Genomic DNA, 26,952 nt, shown 5'->3' with positions numbered 1-26,952 from the left:
CAATTTTAAGCTTTAATTAACTTTAATAAGCTTAAAACTGCACTTTGACTTTTGAGACATCCTGTATATGGGAAGAGACAGCCACAGAAACAGAAAGAAAGATAGAGAGACAGAGAAAGAGAATCGGCATTTGTGATTTCATAATTTCATTAGTATGAGGAACAACTCTCATTGTAGACCTATAACCACTCTGCAACCCAAAGTCTTGGGGAATTGCCTGGGTTCTGAGAAGGTAAGTGTCTTGCCCAAAATCACACAGCCAGTAGCATCAGAGGCAGAATTTAAATCCAGGTCTTCCTGGCTAGCCCTCTCTCCACTATGACACAATGCTTCTTCCCTCAACTTTTAGCATATGATTTCATAAGTTACCATGACTGGGGGAAAAAATCATTACCTAATGGCCAAACTTTTAGTGCTAAACCTTTATAAAATTAGCTAGAGGGGTCTTTAGGCACTAGGGTCCCACTTGATAGAACCTGCCACAGCTCCCTTTTATTGGTAGAGGCTTTGACCTCCCAGGTCACCTCCATCCCCACTGGAGTAAGACTTTGGTGGAAGTATCATTAGAGGACTATTAATGGTCTTTTTTCACCACTATGTTTGGGGAGGGGAGGAGTGAAGAAGGAGAGGAAGGCAATCCTTTCCTGTTACAAAATGATAGGAGTGATCTTATTTAGGAAAAAAAATACATACCCTCTTTAAAAAGTCAAAGTTGGATAAAAAGTCTGCTTTTGTTAGTAGGAATCTGTCATCTGTGCTCTGTTTTCTTCCTCCTGAAAACAAAAAAAAAAAAACCAACCCAAAAACAGCCAGTTACAGAAGCATATTCCAAACTTCCACTTTTAAGTAAACTGAGAAAATTCAAAAATAAAATTTTCTCCAGTCTAAAACTTCTCCTTTCCAGATTTACCAGAAGAAGAGACATCTCATCAGTCCTTAATCAAACTCCCCAAGAAACCATGTCCTCTACTAAAATCCTCTTCTTTCTTTCTCTTAGTCTTAAACCTGTTCTCTTAGGAAAGTATCCAAGAAGAGAAGGAAACTGAGGCCTGAGAAAGTGGATTGATGGCAAAACATAATAAGAAAAATTAATTTTTATCTCTCTATCCCCAGTACCTAAGTGCAGTGTACCCTACTAATGAGAGCTTAATAAATGCTTATTGTTGAAATAAATCATTCAAGGTTGCCATTCATAAATTGGAGGAAACAATTCATGTATTCTATTACCAGAACTGTAATATAGAATCAGTGATAAAAGTGACTGTAAATTGCCATGTAAAGGTTATCTCAGAAGAATAACGATGTAGAAACAGGTACCTGTTAGGAGGCTAACAATTATTCCCACAAGTAGAGTGACCAGGGTTCCAATCATGCTGAAGTACAGATATGATAAGGAATACCAGTTATCCATTAAGGGAGTTCTAGAAAGAAGAGGGGGAAAGTTTCATTATAAGATTGATCTACAAGTTTCATATCAAAAGCAATGGGTAGTCAATATGCTCCATTGGTATCCATAAAGTGGTAAGAGAACCAGAGGAAAGGCACCATCATGCTATGTTGGCTCCCCCTTACGAGAAGACATGGCGGTGGACAGTCCAATAGGATTAGCAGGCATGGATTGGGATTGGGATCTGTATTGGTAAATTCAAGATCCATGGAGGTATATAGTATGACAAACCCAAAATATACATATGTCAATGATTCCCAAGGCAAATTGGTGACAGTCTTAGGAGTCTTATGTCTTCTACTTGTCTCTTACTTAGCTTTAAAAAATGATATTATAAAACTTATTTCAATTACCTTTCAACATTGTGAATTTGAAGAGCACTAGTAGAAAGTGGCATTTCTGTGGTGGTCATCGTCCAGTTCCCCTGGGAGTCTGAGTTGGTTATGTTACAACCATCGGTAACAAGGCTCAAGGGTAAAGTCCTCTCTGGAAGGGGGGGATAAAGCTGAGCTCCAATTCCAATCCAAAGGGAAATAATAAATCCAGTAGTGAGCCCTACAAAGGCACCCTGTAAAATAGAAGTACATTTGAGAGGAAAAAAATAGTTTTCTTTGGAAGGAAAAAGGAATGGGTGGAATATCGAAGCAAACTTTTCACAGGTCAGAGTTCCTGGCACATATAAAGCAGTAAACAAACATCTGTTGAAGTTCCTACTACATACCAAGCACTCCGGCACACATAGTATATAGTTAGCAAATCTTTATTATATAATGATGGAGAAGTGAAAATAGCCCAGGATTGGGATTCAGAATTGCTTAGATCCCGACTGTTACTATCTGTATAATCTTCGGAAAGTCACCTTTTTGTGACTTAAAAAAAGTTTTAAAATTATTGTTTTCAAGTCAAAATCTAATTTTTCTCCCTTCCATTCCTCTCACTCCCAAACTAAAAAGAAAAGAAAAAGAAAACCTTTGTGACAAATATACGTAGTCAAGAAAACAAATTCCCACATTGGCCAGGTACAACAAATGTGTCTTGTTCTGCCTCCTGAATTCGGGAAATTCACTTAAGCTAGATCAGCCTCAGTTTCCTCATCTGAAAAATAAAGACTAGATGGTATCTGAAGTCCCTTCTATCTCCAGATTTATATGATTCTGTATCTCCATGTGCCATCCCACTGCCCCCTAGGTTGTCTTACCATCTGCTGGCCTCCTAATGTCTCATCCACTACCTTCCTTGCCCACTGTGTTCTGGGCACAGAATCCATAGTACCATTACTTCTGGAAAAAGTAAGTCAATGGACTGACTCCTACATCAACCCACCATCCTGGTGACTCCCAACACTAAATCTCCTGTCCCTGGCACCACTAACTGAGATATACTGTCTTCCCCTATTAGAGTGTAATCTCCTTGAGGGCAGGGACTCTATATTTCTATCCTCAGTGCTTAGCATCATACTTGGCACACAGTAAGTGCTTAATAAATGCTTTTTCATTCATTCATTCACTTTGGGGAAGGGTATTGTCTTCATAGTTATACTTTATACTTACAATTGAGTTGGCAAAGGGGACCAAGATCCCCAGAGAAAACAAGCCCAAAAGCGGTCCACCAACCATGCCAAAGATACTGAGTGCTGCCTAACGGGAGGATAAAATGTTACAAATTAACCATGAAAAGTACATTCTTAATGAAAAGTCAGCTTTTCCATTTGGACAGGAAACAATGGAACACAAGTCACTAACAGGAGCCAACCACATATGCTGGCTTTCCCAAAATAGAAAAGAGGCTTGCTGGAGTACTGTGAATGAGTCAGAAAGAAAGTCAAATCCTTAGTGGAGGCACTAGAAGGACACCAAAGTGGTACAGGACAAGAGAGTTCGATACACAGATGGCAGTAGAGGAAAACTCTGATATTGGATGAGAAAGTGTAGAAAGGTAGATAGAAAGAAATCAGTGCACTGACATCACTCACTACCAGAGTTAGGTTGTACCTTGGTGATGACTGACCCATATACACACCAAGAAAAACAAACTATGGGTGTGGACTTCATAGCCTGGTCTAGTGGAAGGGACATGAGACTAGAAGCCACTGGTTTAGTTGTGTGATTCTGGGCTAGAAACTTAACCTTTCTGTTCCTCAGTTTAATAAAATGAGAGGAGGGGGCTAGATGATCCATAAGATACTTCCCAATTCCAAAATTCTATGGCTCTGTTTGGGCTGTCATAATATGGGTTTAAATCCCCCACTTTACCACTTCTTTCCTGTATGAGCTGGGGCAAGTCTCATAACATCTCTGAGCTTCAGTATCCTCATTTGGAGAATGAAGGTATTGGACTAGGTGATTTCTAAGGTCCTTTCCCGTTCTAAGTCTATGATCTTAAATACTTAGAATAGGTTTTAGAGGTCATAAGAAGGCATAATTGGATGAAGAATGGAAGCCACAGAATATAAGGCAGACTTAGAATCATTGTAGGGAAAAATTTCTTATTAGCTGAACCTATCCAAAAATGAAATGGTAGTGAAGAGACAGACATCAAAGGTCTTCAAGAAGAGGCTAAAGGACTATTTGCCAGCTAGGTTATAGAGAGCATTGTTGTATGGGTTGAACTGGAATGGCTTCCAAAGTTCCATGATATAGACCAGTGGACTTTAATTAGAAAGACAGCTAGCGTATCTAAAATATATGGGTAGAATCCAAGAATGATGGTTGCCATATGAGAGGGTCACAGCATAGGGAATATGGTGGTAAGAAAACAGGCAAGGAGCACTAAATGTCAGAGGTTCAGAAAAGAAAATAGTAAGATCCATATTTGACAAGGAATGCAAAGAGAAAGAGAGAGAGATGAGGAAAGAGAAGGAGAGAGACAGAGAGAGAGAAAGATGGATAGATGCTATATATGTATATCCAATATAGACATATATGCATATCCATATATAGGCATATATATATATATATATATACATACACATACAGTAAGACCCAAATTTGACAAGGAATGTGGTAAGAGAGAGAAATAGATGTCATATATATGCACATATGTATGTCTACAACCACACACATGCATATATAGACATACATAAACACACACATGTACACACATATATATACACACATACAGAAAGGCATGCTGCTAAAAAGGCACTTTCTGTTTATCACAGAGATACTAGATGGTGATAACCACAGGAATTGCATCTCATGAAGGCATTCCAAGACTCAATCTCTCTTCACCACTCACACTTCAATGAATGATCAGAAGTAGATTTTTCAGCTATGAAAATGCCTTCCAGTGGCCAGAGTGAGCAAAAGCTAGAAAATCTGAAATATCATTTAGGAGAAAAGTAAACTTACTGGTGACTTCTCATCATTGATTGTTTTCCAGTGCTGCCAAAATTCAACTCTTACCTGTAGCAAGGCTCCCATGAGCGACGCCAGGGCCGCCATCCCAATGCATAGAGCTCCGTACAGCACACCTAGAGGAGTAGATGGAAAGCCAAGTGCAGATTGATGCTGATAGTTAACATTCTCAATGGAATATATTCCTCAAGGCTTTTATACAAGCAGATAACAGACTGGGCTGAAGAATAGCCACACTGATCAACGCAGGTAAAAGGTAAAAATGAGATGTGTTTTTCTGCCAGAAAAGCAATATGCAAAGTTGATAAATAATACTCTAGTGTTGTGTTTAGGATTAGTTGAAACATTAGATTATATCAAGAAAAGAACCACTGGAATTAACTGTGGGGATCATAAGCCTAACAACTATTGTATTATAAGTCTAATCCTCCACTAACATTTGTGTTTAGAGGAAAACACATATCTCCATCCTAGTTTACCAGCAGTAGAGTATTTCTATTCTGAATTGGTGTTATTGTTCATTTATTTCAGTCCTGTCCAACTCCTCGTGACCCTATTTGGTGTTTTCTTGGCAGAGATACTGGAGTGGTTTGCCATTTCCTTCTCCAGCTCATTTTACAGATGGGGAAACTGAGGCAAACAGGGTTAAGTGACTTGCTCAGGATCACACAGCTACAAAGTGTCTGAGGTCAGATTTGAACTCAGGAGGAAGAGCTTCCTGACTTCAGGCGTGGTGCTCTGTGTTCTATGGTGCTATCTAACTTTCCATTATAATTAGAACTCGCCAAAAGGTCACATGGCTGCCCAAGGAGGTAGCAATTACATCTTCTTCCCCCATTTCCCACTGCCAGCATTGGACGTCTTTGAGCTAAAATTGGATGACTATTTGATGGCTGTGATATAGAGGGAATTCTAGTTAAGATACAGGTTCCAGCTTCAAGATTCCATAACTCTCTGATGGTTTAAGATCCCTTCTGAATCTAGATGTAATATAAATTAGGCTTCCAGTCCTAACTCTAGGATCTCATAAAATGTTTGTCCAGCCCGAACCGAGTCTGACCTCTGGCAATAAAGACTGCTCTATTTTGTAAACATCCACCCCCTCCAATGTCACTGAACAAGTAAAAATATTCGACGGACACTCACTTGTGCCTTTTGAAAGCAAAGACAAAGTCTTTTCTGAGAGTGATTGGAAGTGAGGTTTGATGAGGTCTTCAACTGTTACAGCGGCTAAAGCATTGATGCTGGAGGACACTGTGCTGGGGAGACAAAGAACAATCTTTTAATTTTGGTTTACTTTGCTACATTTTAATGAACATTATGAATATTTAATAACCAGAGAGAAGAAATTGGAAAAAAAAATTGGTAATGACCATCAATATTTAAGTGAATTCATAGGATCTTCATTCCAGGGCTGGAAGGAACCCCAGAAAGCAACAAACTATGCAAAACCATCTCATTTTACAGATAAGGACACTAAAATTCAAGGAAGTTAAATGACTTGCCCAAAGTCACGTAGCTAGCAAGTTTCAGAAGGATTTGAACTCAAGACCTCTGACTCCAGAGTCAGGGAGTTTCCACACTATCTGATTCGATATGTTTCCACACTCAGTTGAACTCAGTTCAATTAACTATCCAATCAACAAACATTCATTAGGTGCTTGCTATATGCCAAGCCCTGTTCTAGGTGCTATGAATACAGAAATAAAAATGAAAGACCATGCCTGCCTTCAAGAAGCTTATATTCTCCTGAACTCTGTTAATGTTACTCATGTGCTTTCTGGAAGGCCATAGTATCTCATTTTAAACAGGAGGTCCCCTTATTATTCCAAACCCCTCAATTAACAAAGGAGATAAGTGAGGCCCAGGTAAAGGAAATGACTTGCCCCATATGACACGGTTAATAAGTGATAGGCCTGGGATTTCTTGAATCCAATCTTTTGATTTCAAATCCAGGAATTCTACTGCACGAGGCTGCCTTTGAAATTCAGAAAGAGGGGCAGCTAGGTGGCACAGTGGGTAGTACACCACCGGCCTTGGAGTCAGGAGGGCCTGAGTTCAAATCCAGCTTCAGACACCTGACACTAGCTGTGTGACCCTAGGCAAGTTACTTAACCCGAATTGCCTTACCAAAAAAAAAAAAGGTGAAATTCAGAAAGATATGATTTGATAAAGCTGAAGGAAATATTTATTTATTTCTATCCATCTATCCAGACAGATACATATATACACACATACATGTATCTATATGTATATCTATATGTGTATATATGTGTGTCCATCTATCTATATATGTACATATCTATACATATATTATGAATATGTTTGTATCCATCTATCTAGATATATATACATTTATATGTATATATTGTCCATCTAAATATATACATGTATATACACATATGCATGTATATCTATTTAGATATATGCATTTACACATATATGTGTATATACATGTATATCTGGGGGTATGTGTGTATATATACATCTACATATATAGATCTATCTACATACATATACATGTATTATATCTGGGTGTGTACATGTATATGCCTAGATAGCGCTACATGGATAACATGCATGTGTATATGTATAGGTACATGTGTATATACATACATACATATATATGCACACACATATACACACATACCCCCCAGGTATACATGTATATACATATACATGTAAGCATATGCATATATCTAGATAAATACATATGCATATATATATACATGTGCATATCTATATGTGTATTTACATGTATATGGGTATATATACGTGTATATCTATCTTCGATATCTAACGAAAGGGCTATTAGAGGCCATCTTCATTAAAATATACTACAATGGTGGGAGGCAGGTAAAGGAAAGGGAGAGTCTGTATCTGTGATTCTTTAGTATGGGAAACTCTTGGTGTGGATATTCCCTTTACCAATATAGAGCAGCAACGTCATTCACTAAAGTGATTGAGGGGCAGCTAGGTGGCGCCATAGTGCCCAGAGCACTGAGCTGGAAATCAGGATGACTCATCTTCCTAAGTTCAAATGTGACCTGAGACACTAACTAGTTGTGTGATCCTGGGCAAGTCACTTAACCATGTTTGCTTCAGTTTCCTCATCTATGAAATGAGCTGGAGAAGGAAATGGCAAACCACTCCAGTATCTCTGCCAAGAAAATCCAAACGGACTCATGAACAGTCGGACACTACTGAAATGACCTAACAACAAAAAAAGAGATTGAGTCTTCAAGATCAAGTTCCCAAAATAGATGAATCAGTGCAATGGATTACTAGGGTAGAACACAAAATCTTTGGTTGGGACACATACATTCAATTAAACAGGGAAATAGGTGCTTAGACCTTCTGCATGTCCTTATCCATTTTTCTAACCATATTGGTCTAACGAGATATCCATAGTTTTTTATTTGGGGGGAGAAGGAGCTCCCTCTTAGAACACAGATTGCAATGCTTCTATATTTTACGGTCTTAGAGTTGCCTTGGGATCAGAGAAATTGTAACTAGCCCAAGTTCATACAGCTAAGAAGTATCAGAGGCAGAATTTGAACTCAGGTCTTCCTGACTCCTAGCACTCTACCCATTATGCTACAATGCCTTTCTATGTATTTTCAACAAATGAAATGGGCACCTATTTTTTGAAAACAGTGAAGTCTCTGGAAAAGAGATTTTACTAGCATTTAGTAGTTATTATTAAAGTCTCAGAAGTTGTATGGCAATGTATTCACATGAGAAGTCATTAAATACGGAACTCTCAAATAGCTAATAGTCTGGGGGTGGGGTGCAGAAAGGGTATGAAATAAGCACAGCTATGATATAGTTACTATATTGGATAAAGTTATACTGAGATGCCACATTGTGGCATGGAGGTGATCCTGGTCTCTCTAGGGATATAAACACTAGTTCCTAAAAGTTTGGAAAGTTCCTAAAAGGTTGGAAAAGCTTCTAGTGTGGGTTCAGCAATGGACAATTGTCTGAAAAATCACCCATGCTGAATCTGAAGAGAGTGATAGTATCCTCAAGGTGTTGATTTTTTTTTTTTTTTTTTTGGTTCAGAGCAATCTACTAAGGCATAGAGGGTTCCTGACCTCAGTTGGTATACTCATTGATGAAATCACAACAGTTTCTTGAAGTATCACATAGAATGCATATGTAAATTTCAAACAGTACAACAGCTGGAATTCAACTTTAGCTCATGAAATATGAAAGTCCTTATAAACCACTCTGAAATCACACTTCATAAATTACATAAAGTCCATACCTCAATGTTCCACTGTAAGCACATGCCACAAAGAGTCCTGGTAGTCCTGGATAATCTTGTAAAATGTCCAGCACCAGATAGGGCATGAGCTGAAAAAGTCCAAGATTTACTAGTGTACTCCTTATCATCAGATATATACCATTCTAATTACTGATGAAGGAGATAGGTCAATTTTTCAATCATTGTCAGAGAATGAGCTATTTCAACCAAATGCATGTTTCAGATAACTGTTAAACTTAATACCAAAACTTATTTTTTTTTTACCTTTTTAAAAGTAAATATTTCTAAATTATATTGCGTACTTTTGTATGTGTGTCATGGACCCCTATAGCAATCTGATGACAACTATGGACCCCTTCTCAGAATAAGGTGTTTTTTGTTTTTTTTTAAATATTGACAATTGAAGGAAATGCTAAATTTCAGTTAGAGGTTAAGGAAGGAAAGTAAATTTTTAAAAAAGGAAAATAAATAAATAAGTGAATAAAATTTTAATAAAATAAATTAAAATAATTAAGTTTTAATTAATTTTAAAAATAAAAATAAATGAAATAAATTATTTAAAAAATAAAGATTTTTTTCATGCAAATTTACAGACCCCTCCCTCCCAAGAAATCTATTTACAAGCCCCCAACAAGTCCATAGACTCCAAGTTAAGAACACCTGGATTATAATAAAGATGTACATGTAGATGTGTACAGTATCGGGTGAGTATTAGCATATTAAAGGTAGGCAGAGCATTTGAGCTTCTGGGACAGAAAAGCAGCAAGTATTATCAATAGATTTAATAAACTATTGGTCTCTCTGTGTGGCGATCTACAGGTAACAAATAAAAAGAGGGATACAGGGGCAGGTAGGTGGTATAGTAGATAGAGCACTGGCCCAGGAGTCCAGAGGACCTGAGTTCAAATCCAGCCTCAACCACTTGACACTTACTAGTTGTGTGACCCTGGGCAAGTCACTCAACCCAAAAAACAAAAACAGGGAAACACAGCCTCTGGGCTAGTGTTCCAAAACTGGCCTTCAAACTGTGGCTGCTAAGCTGATTGTCTTGGCCAAAGGAACAGCAAGAAAACCAGCTGATACCTTTTTATGGCACAGTGGTTTAGGGGAGTTAGTTTTCCTCGAGTGTCTATGTGTTGAATGCACTCCTGGACAAATCTTATGTGTCAGATTATGCTGTAAGCTGCCTGAAGTCTTAAGCATGGAGTACAACAAGGTCTGGGGCAGGGTGATTGTATCACAAGTTCAGTAACAAAACCCTCCCTTGTTCTTTTCAGAATGCCTGCATCTGAATCAGGTGTTCTAAACAACAGGTCCGAATGACTATGAAACCCAAGACAGACCCTGGCACTTGCTTTCTCAAACAAGTCCTTGAGGTCAGCTTCCTTTTTGGGCATTTGGAACTTTCTCATAAAGATGGAGGGAAAACTAGGCAGCTATAGAATTTCCAGGACAGTGGAACACGCAGCCCTTTGAAGACACAGATTAGGGAATAAAAAGATTAAGCAGCCTTCCCCTAAATGGTTTTCTCACCTTTCAGAAAATCCTTGTTATTATTATGAGGATTCTCTGACTTGTAACCAACATTCAAAACGTTTCTGCAGTAGTAACGTGAAAAACCACAGACAGCTCCCTAGGAAGTGTTGACCCTCTCATTCATCTCATTTGAGCTGATTCTTAGTCAAGTATGAAGGAATACACCTTAAAATCAGTTTGCACTAGACTCTTGAGGAGGTGACTTGTCTCTCAATTGCAAATTATATATTGACATTGAAAGAACATCACACTTCTGAAAACCACAATTTTCTCTACGCTCTTCAATGCAGTCTCCAAACAAAATTCTAAGCAAAGGTTCTACTGAAAATAGGAGCATATTTGATGGCATAATTTCATCAAAATCCTGAAAGAGGAAATCAATTTTTTTCATAAAAATAATTTCTATAATAGTAGTTTTTATAATTCCAACATAATATAGTGGTTAGACCCCCTGGAATTGGAGTCAGGAGACCTGGGTTCAAATTCTGGCACTTAGTAGCTGTGGTACCATAGTCTAGTCAATTAAGCTATGAGACCTTCAGTTTCCTCATTTGTAAAATGGGTGTAATTTATATTACATATATTGTATTATATGTAATACATTATAATATAATACTTGGTATGATATGTTATAATAGTAATATTATATAAGTTAGTAGTAATGTTATTATATAATGTGATATATTATTTTACATTATTATGTAATATAATAATAGTATTATAAACATATTGCATGATATATTATAATAATGAGTGTAATATATATAATACTTTTACAACCAGCATCATAGCATTGTTGTAAGGAAAGTCTTTTGTAAACTTTAAAGCATTATATGAGTGAAAATTATTCTTTTAATTTCCTTAATGAAAAAGATCTGGGTCCATAAGTTGAATCAATGAGATATCACTGTCAGGTAGACAGCTGATTAAAAATAAATAAATGTGTGTATACATACACACACACACAAACACACATACACACACACACATATATACGTGCATATATGCATATGAAAGTTTTTCTATTATTTGACATTGGTAGAGTTAATGTCAAGGAACCAGGTTGGTTGAAAATATATACATGCATATCTATAATACATATATGTATGCATGTATGTATGCATATACACATATACTAACCTGGTTCCTTGAAATAAACTCTGTTAGTGTCAAATAAAATGAAAGTTTTTCTATTTTCATAGAAGCTTAGTTTTAAAACAAGGGTATTTTGCTAAATGTTCATTAATTAAAACAGATGTCCTTTTCTACTGGAAAATTTAATTGCCAAAAGATTTTCAAAGATGTCATAAATAAAATTTTCCACAGAGTGTATTTTATGACAATGTGTAAAACTAGCAAACAACTGAACTGATAGTACTTGATTTACTAGTATTTTCAAAATTAGAATTCAGCAAACATTGTTGGGATGAACCTGTTTTATTTTCATTATGAAACTAGTCAGAAGATAGACTGCATTCAGGAATTTGTTCTCAGAAAAAACCACAAATACTCTCCTGGGGCTTTGTGATTTCTTTAAGTGGTAACTCAGTTTCTGATGCATGATTCCAGGACCACTTCTTTTCAAAAGACGTCCATGACCAACTAAATAGAAGTGAGAATCCTTTCACCAGTTTTTATACTCACTCAATCTGACCTTTAGAATTCATTCCTGAGTTCTATTTTAGTTGTTATTCAAACAAAACTACTTCTACTGAGTATCCCATGCTCTTAAATTTTTTTCTTCACATTTTTACATCTTAATTTTGGGTCTAGGGTTCTTCATCCAACTAGCAGATCAGGAAAAGTAGACTGAACATAAGAAAGATTAGCAGGCTCACACAATCCTTTTTTTCTGTTCTACTGCACATACAGAAATGTTCATTTTATTTGGTATTTAAGTTTTGTTAATTTGTAAAAATACTTTCTTTTTTTTTTTGGCTAGGCAATGGGGTTAAGTGACTTGCCCAGGGTCACCCAGCTAGTAAGTGTTAAGTGTCTGAGACCGGATTTAAACTCAGGTCCTCCCGAATCCAGGGTCGGCGCTCTATCCAGTGTGCCGCCTAGCTGCCCCTTTTTAAAAAATTTTTTTTTTAATTTTTTGGCAATTGGGGTTAAGTGACTTGCCCAGGGTCACACAGCTAGTAAGTATCAAGTGTTTGGTCTGAGGTGGGATTTGAACTCAGTTCCTCCTGACTTCAGGGCCGGTGTTCTATCCACTGCACCACCTAGCTGCCCCTTAATTTGTAAAAATAAAATACAATGAGATCATTTTATAATTCTCTTGGTTGGTTCATCTTCTAAGACAGTCATAGGAAAACTATGGTACCGAACCTGGTCTGATGCTGACACCTTCTTTGCCGTCCAGGGATCACAGTCACGATACCTTGAATAAAGGGAAAGCCCACAGAACACTGCACAGGTAAGAATTGCCCAGAGTCCTACGAGATTTATGTAAAGGGACCTAAATGGAATAAACAAATGATTAATAAATCAATCATTTATATTCAAAGGATTTTAGAAACTAAAATTACTGCTAGATGGTACAGAGGATGGAGCCCTAAGCCTGGAGTCAAGAAGACCTGAATTCAAATTCAGACTCAGATACTTAACCCTGGGTAAATCATTTAAGCTCTATCTGCCTCAATTTCCTCATCTGTAAAATGAGGGTGATAATAGCATTTACCTTCCAGAATTGTTATGAAGATCAAATGAGATAATATTTGTTAAATACTTTGCAAACCTTATATAAATGCTAGCTTTTATTGTTATTATAATAATAATAATAATTATTATTATTATTATTATTGTTACTACCTGTGTGACTTTGGAAAAGACATTTAACACTCTTACCAATGATAGAGAATGCTATCCACATCCTGACAGAAGGGTGATGGACTCAGGGAGTGGAATTAAACCTACATTTTTGGACACGGCCAGCATGTGAATTTCTCTTGCTTGGCTACTCCAGTATCTTTACCAAGAAAACCCCAAATTGGGTCACAAAGAGCCAGATACAACTAAAAATGACTGAACAAAATGCTAAATGGCCAAGTCTGTGATGGGGTAGAGGGCTTATCCTGATGGTAAAGTCTCTCCACTAAGAATTAGGAAGAAAGGGGAATATACTAACAGGATAGCCTGAGAATTTGTTTGCTATAGGGTGTATGGGATTCCAGTAGGGAAGTCCTTCTAGGAGCTTCCTGCCATCCAAAATGGAGGACAAAGTGGCGAGAAACTACGGCCATACCTTTCTCCATAGGACTTGGGTTACAAGGATGACTGAGTTGGGTTTAGTGATTAGTATAATAGGGCCCCCAGCTCCAGACCTTTCCTTTTTCAGGCCATTCATCCCATTTCCTCATGGTCTTGCTAGATGACTGTCCAGCCCTACTTTGATAAGTTGGGGGGGTCCAGAACTGAGATGTTTCTGGTGTAGGGATTTCCCATGGAGGATACTCCCCCCTAATCCAAAGCTGAGAGGCACTGATTCTTTGGTTTATAGTCTTACAGAGTTGTCTCAGGCATTGAGGGGTCACACAGCTAGCTTGGCAGACTGAGCGCAGAGGCAGGACTGGAAGCAGGTGCTGACTCATAGGGCAACTCTCTAACCACTAAGCTAGACTACCTCTCAAACTCATTCATACTAAACTGTTAATGGATAACAGTGGTTTAATCTGTTGCCCCTTCTAGGGATATCTGCCTTTTAATGAAGAACTCATGAAATGCTTCCTCAAACCTAAAGAATATAGTTCTAATGGTGGGAACTTTGGGCACTGGGGTGGGCCAGCAAGGAAGATTTTTTTTGTCTTAGTGTGCCATTTCCTCAAATCACCCCACATAAAGAACCCCCTACTCTCACTGTAAGGCTGGCTCAATTTAGACCAGTTACGTGTTATAAACATTATAAAATATAAATATTCATTTATATAGAAATTTATATAGAAATTATAAACAATATAAAATCAATTGATAAAATTGTGGAAGAGTGTTGTACATTAATTCACACAAAGGCCCAATGGGTTTGAGCTAAATGTTATTTTTATTGTTTAGTCGTTTTAATCATGTTCCAATCTTTATAACCCATTTGGGGTTTTCTTGGCAGAGATACTAGAATGATTTGCCATTTCCTTCTCCAGTCCATTTTACAAATGAGGAAACTGAGGCAAACAGGGTTAAGTGACTTACCTAGGGTCACACAGCTAGTGTCAAAGGCCAAATGTGAAGTCAGGAAGATGTCTTCCTGACTCCAGGCCTGGCACTCTATCCACTGTGCCACCTAGCCGCCCTAAAAGTGCCTTAAGCAGTAAACAGTAAGAAGTTGCTCCATTATCTTACAAATATGTTTCTCCTCTGTGACAATAAGCATGCACATGTTTGGGACATTATAGATTTATTTCTGCAGTGATTGATCATGCTCATGCTCACAATAATTTGGGGGGTCATATAGCAATTACATCAGTTTTCATATTTAGAAGTAGAATAAAATATTTTATAATTATATAAACTAAATTTTAATTTGGAGATTTGGGTGCAAAATTTATCAGTGTAATTATTGTAAGCACTTAATAAATAAATCTAAAAGAATATGAGTAGAACATTAAGTTAACCCAGAAGTTCACAACATTTTATTTTGTTGTTCAAATGGATTCTCAGAACATACTACATGTGTGTATACATATATGTATATGTACATATATACATATACACATATACATATATACATATATATGGAACTACTGTCCTACGCCAAGCTGCCTCTTGTCATCGTTGTTGTTATATAATTATATAAAAAGAAGTAGTCTTTAATAAAGACTAAAGAACACTTAAAGAGTATTGATAAATATACTGGAATTTTTCTTACATTTTTGCATGGAATCTATTTTTGCAGGAAATAAACCGCTGGACTTGAGATTGGTTAACACCGTAGATGGCAGTCCACGTGAAGGTTCCACCGATGATGATCGTCCAAAAGGTATGTCTTTGCAAAGGGTTTGGGTTGAAGCTAAATGGAAAAGAGTAAGGGAGGGAGAATGTCAACTTGTCACACACACAAAACAACACTGCTGAAATATTTCACATTTGACGTCAATGAAGTAAAAAGTTATTTCTTTGACATTCAAGACATAAGGGGAGGAAGGATGCCTGGTTTTTATGTAGATTCTCATGAATATCAATGTTCCTCAGTTTTCCTCCTCCACAAAATGATGGTGTTGACCAAAGAAGTGGTGTCGAACTCCAATATAAATGTGGTGCCATTATTTTGTACGTGAGCATCTCTTCAGAGTAATTGACTTCATTTTAAAATATCATGTTCACGATTTTTTAATCCCTCTTTTTAATGTTTTATTTATTTTATTTTTAATTTAAGGAATAAAACAAGCATTTCCATTATGTAGTTTAATAAAAAGAATAATTACACATGAAATTTGAAATCTATTATGTACAACTTGCTATTCCTTTTAAATATATGTAAATTTTTTAAAAATTTATTTTGTTAAATATTTCCCAATTCCATTTTAATCTGGGTCAGACCACACTTGACACGTGGGTACCAAATTATCTTTAAAGTTCCCTCCAAGTCAAGCATATTGTGATTCTGATCATTCATATATTTGCTGTTTGGCTTTTTCAAAAACAGTGCGGTACAGTATTACAGAAATAGATTTTTAAAAACTTTTTAGTGCAACTGAAAATATGAAGAAGTAATATGGTCTAAAAGATTCCTGCTTTCTCTTCTTGAAAAGGTGACCAAATAGTCAAGGACAAAAGACCTTCCTTAAGGAAATGGATTAGGTATGGCAATTAAACTTCCAATAAAGAAGACCTTTTATCTTGTTAAGATCCTTTTCCTTCTCTCAAACCATAAAGCAAATGAGCTGTGACCTACCCTTTTTCATTCAGAAAGAATTGAAATACTGGTTTTTGGGTGGAGCCCTTTGCCAGGGGAGGAATCAAGGAAAGGTTAGTGTCAGTCAAAAGTCTATTTTTAGGAGAACATAACTGACTCCATTTTGCGCCCTATTTGTTATTAATTATATTTCTTTCTTTTTCTTTGTAACACGATGTATTGAATGACTACTTCCACACTCCCCTTTCCCCAATCACTTTACAATTATAAAAACGAAACAAAACATAAACAAACCTCAAAAGCCTTTGACTAGTTCCAAGAACTTACCCCCTTTTCTTTTCCCATCTAAAAAATGTGCAGTAAGAGTTTAGCAAATGTTAATTAACTAACTGACTGACTGATAGAGGAGATACTGTTTTCTTTGGTCTGATGTAAATAGCTATGCTAATAGTCTTTGTAAGGGTTTTAGCATCCCCTTTCCTTTCCTAAAAATGTACCTTCTTTTTACTTGCCATACCTGGTCTTACGCAAGACTGCTTTCTAGGTATATATGACCAACATGATTTTACCCAAACTCTGATTCATGTAGCTCCAGAGGAAAGACCACACACACACACACACACACACACACACACACACACACACACACTCCATGGGATCATTGGACACACATGTCCATCACTTACAAAGGTGTGTGTAACACTCTTGAATGGATATACCTGTCTGTAAACTGTGCTGGGTGCAGTAGTTGGCAAGGAGCCTGAAAATTCTTCCAATAGTGTACTGATTGTTTTTCTAGGATATCAACCCCAAACTACTTTTAACATAACATTACATTTTCTGTGTTCTAGATTTCTTGTGGTAGAGGTATACATCTAGGGGAAGCTAGTTGGCAACATAGTAGATAGAGCACAGGGCCTGGAGTCAGGAAGACTCATCTTCCTGAGTTCAAATCCAGCCTCATACCCTTACTAGCTGTGTGACCCTGGGCAAGTCACTTAACCCTGTTTGCCTCAGTTTCCTCATCTGTCAAGTGAGCTGGAGAAGGAAATAGCAAACCAGTATCAGTGCCAAGAAAACTCCAAACGGGGTCACAAAGAGTCAAACTCGGCTGGACAGCAAGGCATGGAAAGGGTCTATGCAATACCACTTTAGATATCTTTCTAAAATAGAAATGCTTGGATCCTGGATTAATTTTAAATAGTCATTTCTGGTGGATTTCTACCTAAAACACAGAGTGCAATATTAGTATATTTTTTCTTTGATGGCGAAATGGTTCTGTGACTCAGACCCCAATGGTCCTAGGGCAACATTTCCTCAACAGACTTCCATAATCTAAACTAAACTAAATTAAACATAAACTAAAGAGAGGTAAAAGACCATTTCAACCCTTATAGGAAGGTCAAATCTGTCATTTACGGGGAAAAAAAAAGGATTTGTTACCATCATTGTCTGTAGCCACCTTGCGTGTTGAAGGTAAGCCTTAAACTATGCTGGTGTAAACTATTATAATTCACCTACTGGCTCTGGAACTAAGTTGATTTTAATCATAATCTGCTTGCCCCTCTTGTGCCCCTCACAAGGATCAGAGCCTTATGGCTCTGGTGGCCAAGTGCATGAGCTGGAGCTAAATTGCTCCCATCTGTTCTGGGAATCCCACGACCCCACGGCTTTCTGTTCACTAAAAGTAATGTTTTGTATTTTCTTCACGCTTGTTGGTGGCTTGTTTGGTGTCTACGAATTTTTTTTTTGAGAGATACAAAGGCCTGGGAAGGGACTGTTCTTAAAATCTGTAAACCCTTCATAATAAAAAGATGTGTGATCACAAGGATTTCCTCACCCCCACCCTCAAGAAGTACTTGATCTTATCTAAAAGAAAGCCTTCTAGTCCCCTAGGCAGTTAGGTAGTGGAGAAGTAAGTATGGAGAAGGCGAGTTCAAATCCACCCTCAGACATTTACTAGTTGTGTGACTCTGGGCAAGTCACTTAACCTCTGCTTACCTCACTTTCCTCCCCTGTAAAAGGGGGATCATAACAGCACCGATTATAACCTGTCTCTGGTTGTTATGAGGATCAAATGAGTAATAATTGTCACGCACTGAGCACAGAGCCCAGCACAAAGTAAGCTCTCTATAAATGTTAGCTGTTCTTAGTGTTGTTGTTATTTCATGTTTAACTAAAATTGGGCAATGAGAGGCAGTTAGGTGGTTTGGTGGATAGAGCACTGGCCCTGGAGTCGGGAGGACCTGAGTTCAAATCCAGCCTCTGATACTTGACACTAGATGTGTGACCCTAGGCAAGTCACTTAATCCCAACTGCCTCACCAAAAAATAAACAAATGAAATTAAATTGGACAATGAACTCTCCTGTTGGGCAAGTAGGTGGCCCAATGGATAGAGCATTGGGCCTTGAGTCAGGAAGACCTGAGTTCAAATCTGGCCTCGGACACTTACTAGCTGCATGACCCTAAGCAAGTCACTTAACTCTAGTTGCTTCACCAAAAATAAATTAATTAATTAAATTAAATAAAATTGGACAATGAACTCTCCTGTTGGGCAAGTAGGTGGCCCAATGGATAGAGCATTGAGCCTGGAGTCAGGAAGACCTGATTTCAAATCTGACCTCAGACACTTACTAGCTACATGACCATAGGCAAGTCACTTAACCCTGTTTGCCTAAGTTTCCTTACCTGAAAAAATGATCTGGAGAAGGAAATGGCAAACCACTCCAATATCTTTGCCAAGAAATGCCCAAATGGGGACACAAAGAGTCAGACATGACTGAACAACAACAAATCTAAATCGCCAGAAATCTGTTCATTTACATGAGGTATTGTGTATACTGGTATATACAATGTCTGTAATGAATGATGTATAAATTGTTATCATTGAGGGTCATACTGTTCTTTCTACTGTTACTACATTTTGTAAGGTAATAGATTATAGCCATAATTCCTGGTACTGCTGATCTGAGATAGGATCGTATTGCTATCTTATCACAGAATCTAAAAGTAGGTTATTAGGTAAATGTTGTAAATACTATGCTAGAGATTTTAAAATTACTCTCTCCTTCAACACCCTATAGTTTCCCAATATTCTTGTTGCTCTCAGATGCTTAACTAGACCTGTCTACCATCTAAGTGTCCTAATTATCTAGGGGAGGTAAGCCATATTTAATTGGATATTTCCGTGATAAAAACAACAATGCCATTTCAATCTGGAGTGTACACTAGCTGGTACAATTATAAAAGCCCAGTGCCTTGCTTATTGTAGAAACCTATTAAATCAGCTCCAGATGGGTTTAGAAGGGCTCCACATCATTACTAAACTGGAGAACCCCATGAGCATTCTATTCTCCTCATCGATGAATGAAATTGTCTAGCAGGCTCTATAGAGAACACCGTAGACAAAGCAATGATCTGAGGTTCAGAATTCCTTGAATAAGCAGTGGGCCATACCTGATGAACTTACTCATCAATGTTGGCTTATCAGTTCAAAGAAGCAGGAATTCCTTCCGATCTTGGCCGTGGAATTATTACTGGAGGTTCCTAGATTGAGAGTGTAACCTTTCATGATGCCCCTTCCGTGCCAATGACCCCAAGAAGTGAATCTAGGTCATGACTCAAGGATGCATGGAAGTATTCATGTAGGACTGAGTAGTCCATCATGACAAATGGGCGTGCAAACCCTCAAGAAAGCCTAGTCAGTTAATAGTATGTGCTTCTGGAATGATGCCAAATGTCTGGTAAAAAACAAGGTATTAGTGAACTTTGCGCCTTTCCAGCCACCCAGTTGCAGCGTGCTCCAGAAGTTGAGATGAGGTATAGTTACAATACTCAATACGATTTGTTGGATTGTATAAATAATGAGGATGTTCTCCAGATGAGAGTTACAGTTATAATAAAAAAAAATCAGTATATAGATTTCAGAATATCTGTTCTATCTACTGGGCCAATTGACCAGTAGGATAAAGTTGCATTGGCTTTCATATTGGACTACCTTGATCCCACTTAGGATTGCTAATCTACATATCCTTCTGGCTACTGTTAGAGAGTAAAAGGCTGACTGGAGACTCCAATATGCATTCCTTTCTGTACCCCAAGGCACACTGTTCTAACATCTATAATAGCTCTGATGGCCTCACTCTTTTTCTAAATTAGCTATACTAACTGAAAGCACAAGTAATACCATCTTTTGAACCAACTAGAGCCATATATTTTGCTACTGCTTAGCACATACAAAATTGAGATCTAAAATGGACAAATGGGGGCAGCTAGGTGGCGGAGTGGATAGAGTTCTGGCCTTGGAGTCAGGAGGACCTGAGTTCAAATCTGGCCTCAGACACACGACACTTAATTAGTTGTGTGACTCTGAATAAGTCACTTAATCCCAATTGCCTCACTAAAAAAAATAATAAAAAATAGTGGAAGCATGGAAGTACCTTTAAAAACCTCTTTTTAGTTCAAGTGAAATTTTTAAGAAAAATATTTCTTTGACCTAGCAGCCCTTTCCAGACTTTCTGTCTTCTCCCCTCCCCCCACCCCAAGAAAGATGAAGATAAATTGAAGGCAAAAGGTCTTCCTAAGGAAATGGATTACGGATAGAAAATAAATTTTGAACAAAGAGCACCTCTTGTCTGGTTAAGAGTCTTTTGCTCCCCACATCCTAAAACAAGTGAGCTATGATACATCTCTCTCCATTTATAAAGGACTAGGATATTGATTTCTAGGAAAACACTCTTGTAATCCTTAAGGAAAATATTCAAGAAAAGAATCTAGTACTGACTATTGTTCTGGAATGTTACCTCAAATTATATTTTAATATATTATTATTTTTCCCCTGTTCAAGACTGTTATAAATGGTACCTCAAGTTTCATTGGGGTAAAAGGACATGTCCAAGGTCATGGGAAATGGGGTGATGGTAAAGCATGCCAGTTTGGACATTGTCTTTCTATGTCTGTCTCTTTGTCTCGGTCTTTCTCTCCCCACTCCTCCCCTGAAATGTTTGAATAATAATGTTAAATTAAATAAAATTCTTTCTGGCAGATTTGTGCCTAAAACGTAGAATACCGAATTAATAGTGTTTCTTCTGTGACAGTTTAAAGAGTGATGGAACCGAAATCAGGAGAGGTCTGGGTTCGAGTCTTATGTCTGACACATATTAGATCTGTGAACATGGATAATTCATTTACTCTCTATGAGGCATGGCCTCCTGGGGCAGCTAGGAGATACAATAGAATTCAGAAGTTCCCAAACTTATTTGACCTACTGTCCTCTTAAAAAAAAATTTACTCAGGAGCCCCTTGGAAATCAACTTTCTTTAATCCTTTAATGTTTTTTTAAAATTTGTGTCATTTCAAAAAAATATTTTTTTAAAAAAATGATGCATCTTAAATGGAATAATTTATTATAAATTTGTGGTTTTCTTCTTGCATTGAAATTCTGATGGTGCAATATTGCATCATGTAACCATATAGTACTGTATTGTAAACAAGTCATTAAATGTACATATTCCTGCCAATGCATGCTGGACTTCCAGAGGATGTGTGACTGGCTCACCTGCCAACACTTGCTTGTTAAGACCTGTCAGCAGACTTGACCACTGATGGATTATAACTTGCATTTTGTGAGTTTATTTGGAACATAATGTAATCACCAAAGCTTTAACTCTTGTTACACAACAGATGAAACATATGAATGGTTTTTCAAATTGTCTTCTCTTCTTTCCTTATGTTTCCACCACCTCCTTATTTTTATTCAACACCCCCCAATTGTACCTGAGGCTACTACCACCTCCCCAACCCCCCCATCATTGCAGTGCCCCCAGGGGACTGTATTGTCCACTTTGGGAACCTATACAATAAATAGAGCACTAGCTTGAGGTCACAGAGTTGGATATTATTGAAATAACTCAAGAAGAACAACAAAATGGGGATAATAATAGCCACCTACCACATAAGGCTATTGTAAGGATCTAATGAGATAATAATTGTAAAGTCCTTAGCACCATGCCTGGCACATGGTAGGTGCTATATAAATACTTGTTCCCTTCTCTATTTCTCCTCTTCCCCCCTCCCCAAAAAAAACCATCTCCAGCATTTGTCATTTTCTAAGAGTCATGCGGAAAACTTCAAGTCTGAATGACCTGCCAAAGATCACACAGCTAGTATGTATAGGTCAGAAGAAAGACTTGACCCCATGTCCTCCTGCCTGCAAGGTCAGTCTTCTAACCATTATGCCAAGCTGCATCTTTCAGTCACCAACTACTGATATTGTACCCTTATTACAGAATAAGGAAACTGGGTATCAGAGAGGTTAAGTGACTTGCCCATAGTCTCACAGCTAATAAATGACATAAGTGAGATTTGAACTCTGGTCTCTCCTGATTCCAAGAGCAGGAATTATTTTTAGTACAATGATGAAAGATCAACTCCAAAGTGTGCTATTATCAACCTTAAATGCTTATTTACCATCTTCTACTTGCATGCCATCTGAACTACTATTTTAAAGGCTACTGTGTTTCTATTGAAAATTTATTCTGCTTATTGACTGACAAATAACAAATAACATAAAGGATAAATAGAAACTTACTCCCAGAAGTTCAATCTTCCTCCATAATAGGAATCATTTAGAATATTGTGGATCCCACCTTGAACCACAGTAGCCTGTACGATCACAGATACAAATCCTGCCACCATGATGCCAACTTGGAAAACATCTGTCCAGACAACAGCTTTGAGACCACCCTTCATTGGGAAAAAATACATTTGGAGTATTATCATTTTGATGACAAGATCATAGATAGGGGGTAAGTTCATTTGGAGTATTACCATTCTGATGACAAGATTATAGATTTAGACCTGGAAAAGCTTTTAGAAGTCATTCAGTCCATCCCCTTGTTTTACAAGTGAGGAAACTGAGACCCACTTATATTATTATAAGTGGCTTGCTCAGGGTTATATAGCTAGCAAATGACAGAGCTAGGATTTGAACCCAGATTTCCTGACTTGGAATCCAGCATTCTTCCCACCACACTGCCCCATCAGGTCAGAGCATAGCACTGTATCCAAGATTTCTTCCCCCAAATATTCTTCCCTATTCCACCTCCCAGCCCTATTCCCCCACCCTGCCCCCTCTACTTCTGCCAAAGAATCAAGTGAAACTGAGGAACAAGCAATAAATGTTTTCTTTTGTTTTTTCCCTGAATAATTCCGACTTGACCATCCTTCTGGTGTAATTAAAGAAATATGGGCAATCAATTTTCTGTTGTAAAGGGAACAGTGCCTGTCTACTGGAAATTTAAATTATGCAAAGCCAACAAGCAGTGTTCCTGTAGAAACAGGGGATGAGTGAGCGTACCATCGTGCAGTAGAAAGTGCAGACCACCCCAGTGGCAATGACCGCGCCCCACAGATCGAATCCAGTGACTGCAAAAACAAGAAAAACAAAAGCATCTTCATAAAATGGTATGGTGCCATAGCTGCTTGAAAGTTACATTTCAAACTTCAGAAATTGTCATGAAACAAATATAGTCACAGTGCAGAGTACTCGATTTGGAGTCTGAGGACCTGTGAGCTTGAGCAGATGAGTACATTTCTCTGAGCCTCAGTTTCCTTTCTTGAAAGATGAGAGGTTTGGAATAGATGATCTCCCAGATCAAAGGATTTAGAACCGGACCGAACCTGAGAGATCACCTGGGGCCATGCCCCACATTCTATGGAGAAGGAAAACGAAGCTCTATGTGATTTACTCAGGGTCACACAGGTAGGTAGCAGAATAGCCAGAATTCAAACTCAGATCCTCCAACACCAAATCCCATGATCTTTCTAATGTAATACACTTCTAAGGTCTCACCTAACACCAAATCCTCCAATTCTACTTGTGAGACAGATTGGGTTTAACAGATATCATCTTCTAATTACTTCTCTAACACCTTCCAGTCCAAAACAATAACTTAGTTTAATTACTTTATCTTGGGGAAGAGGCGCTCCAAAGTTCCTTCTTATTCTATTATCCTGTGGTTTTATGACTCCAATGGATGGATGGTAAGGAGATATAAACCACAAGTTGAGCTTTGGAGTGCAATGGGACTTTAGACTACAGAGAAGGAAACTGAGGTCAAGTGACATGGCACAAGAGATGAATGGACCTGCCCATGTTAATGTAACTACAAAGTATCTCAGGTGACATCTTAACCCACTTCTTCCCGACTCCAGTTCAAGCATTCCATCTCTTATGCCACATTGAATCTCAAGGATATATAGAGAGGATAGGAATAAGGCTGAAAGAATTGAATGAACGAAACACATATTGCTATTTCCCATAAGCAAAGAGGTCAGTGCCGATGGTGGGGTGTCAGGTAAAAGAGGAGTCTTTACTGCTGGATGTTTAGAAAGGATAAGGCTCAGAAAAGTGTGTTCTCTCTCCTTCTGTTCATTAACGAAGGTATCATGAAAGGACTTGGGTAATAGAAATGGTTAGAATAGGAGCAGCTAGGTGGCGCAGTGGATAGAGGACCCGCCCTGGATTCAGAAGGACCTGAATTCAAATTCGGCCTCAGACACATAACACTTACTAGCTGTGTGACCCTGGGCAAGTCACTTAACCCCATTGTCTAACAAAAAAAATTGGTTAGAATAAAGACTCTTTTCAGCAAACCAGGATTGGAAGGAGATTAGAGAAACAGTCTGGTAATAAAAATGTTAACAATTACAAAAATAGCTAGCAAGTATATAGTACTTTAAAGTATACAAAACACTATGTATGTTACGTCATTTGATCCTTGCGGCAACCTTAAGGAGGTAAGTGCTATTATTTTTATTCCCATTTTACAGATGAGGAAACTGAGGCAGGCAGAAGTGAAGTAACTTGCCCAGGGTCACATGGCTAGAAAATATATTAGGTAGAATCTGGTCTTCCAGAGTCTAGAGAGCTAGCCCTCTACCCATCTAGCTGTTAAAAGGTCAAAGTTAGATAATTAGATAAATGTATCACTGAGAAAGATAGTGAAAGGAACAGTAATAATAATAATAATAATAACTGACATTTTAACACTATTACAAGGCCTATAAAGCACTTTACATACAATATCTTGTTTAATCCATAAAGCCCCAGTGAGGTAAGTACTATAAGAATTATTATTACGGGGGCAGCTAGGTGGCATAGTGGATAGAGCACCGGCTCTGAAGTCAGGAGGACCTGAATTCAAATCCGGCCTCAGACCAAACACTTGACATTCACTAGTTGTGTGACCCTGGGCAAGTCACTTAACCCCAATTGCCTTAAAAAAAAAAAAAAGAATTATCATCCCCATTTTGTTGTTGTTTCAATCATGTTCGACTCTCTGTGACCCACTTTGGGTTTTCTTGGCAAAGATACTGAAGTGGTTTGCCATTTCCTTCTTCACTCATTTGACAGAAGAGGAAACTGAGGCAAACGGGGTTAAGTGACTTGCCCAGAGTCACATAGCCAATTTTGAACTCAAGTCTTCCTGACTCCAGGTCCAGTGCTCTACATACTGTGGCACCTAGCTGCCCAATCCCCATTTTACAGATGGGGAAACTGAGACCTCACATCCAACCCCCCGACCCCTTCAAGGCAGCACTGTGTTATGGAAGAAACATTGGATTCAGAGACAGAAAACTTGGGTGCTAACAATAGCATCTACCTCCCAGGGTTTGTATGAGGATCAAATATGATAATATTTTTAAAGTGTTTAGCACACGATATGGCACACAGTAGGTGCTGTATAAATGCTCATTCCCTTCCTCCTCCCCCTTAGGATTTAATTTAGTTCCATAGAGAGACTAAGGCACTAATAAGAATAAAGACCCAGATATTTTAACAGATCAAAGTTAATGTTCCTAGACTTTTATTTCCTAAATTAAAACTAAAACTTAATTTCACTTAGAAGCAAATAGGTAATTTATAGATTGCTTCTAATGGCTAATAGATTCATTCATGAAATGTGAAATAAACTAAGGTCACTCTGCAACAGTGTTGGAGTTACAAAGGATCTTGAATGGTGGGTATTAGAGACACATTCTTTTTTTTTTTTTTTAGGCAATTGGGGTTAAGTGACTTGCCCAGAGTCACACAGCTAGTAAGTGTCAAGTGTTTGGTCTGAGGCAGGATTTGAACTCAGGCTCTCCTGACTTTAGGATTGGTGCTCTATCCACTGTGCCACCTAGCTGCCCCCAGAGACATATTCTTATGGTGATTCCAAAGTACATCCCAAGTATCCGATGATTAGTTTTATTATATCTATTGTAAAAATCAGGAAAGTTCAAGTTCCATAGATATCACAATTCTGAGGATTGATTGTCAGCACCAGGTTATAAACATCATTAAGATAAGCACAGAGATCATGGATTGCCCCATTAAGGAGCTAGGAGCACATTGGTCTTCCTAACAAAGTCCACTAGCCCATTTTCCTTCACTTAGATCTTTGATGAGATCACAAAAGTGTCATCTCTTCCAGTCTCAGTTCTATCAAA

The 26,952-nt window shown here is 37.9% G+C and overlaps 1 protein-coding gene across 1 annotated transcript in view; it reads right to left on the bottom strand.

Annotated features, from left to right (window-relative positions):
- The window catches only part of LOC114038488 (sodium-coupled monocarboxylate transporter 1-like), a 45,923-nt gene that overhangs the window by 5,062 nt on the left and 13,909 nt on the right, over positions 1–26,952 (bottom strand). The window contains exons 4-14 of the mRNA XM_027855746.1: positions 23,816–23,883; positions 23,048–23,202; positions 15,471–15,611; positions 12,941–13,070; positions 9,074–9,162; positions 5,950–6,062; positions 4,852–4,919; positions 2,998–3,084; positions 1,801–2,015; positions 1,318–1,421; positions 694–773 (exon numbers count right to left, since the gene is read on the bottom strand). Of these exons, the coding sequence (XP_027711547.1) occupies positions 694–773; positions 1,318–1,421; positions 1,801–2,015; positions 2,998–3,084; positions 4,852–4,919; positions 5,950–6,062; positions 9,074–9,162; positions 12,941–13,070; positions 15,471–15,611; positions 23,048–23,202; positions 23,816–23,883 (1,250 nt within the window). The remainder of the gene's footprint in view (positions 1–693; positions 774–1,317; positions 1,422–1,800; positions 2,016–2,997; positions 3,085–4,851; positions 4,920–5,949; positions 6,063–9,073; positions 9,163–12,940; positions 13,071–15,470; positions 15,612–23,047; positions 23,203–23,815; positions 23,884–26,952) is intronic.

This window comes from Vombatus ursinus, unplaced genomic scaffold (assembly GCF_900497805.2).
Source record: "Vombatus ursinus unplaced genomic scaffold, bare-nosed wombat genome assembly UNPS02011334.1, whole genome shotgun sequence".
NCBI classification, from domain to species: domain Eukaryota; kingdom Metazoa; phylum Chordata; class Mammalia; order Diprotodontia; family Vombatidae; genus Vombatus; species Vombatus ursinus.
This window is presented reverse-complemented; position numbering and strand designations above follow the sequence as displayed.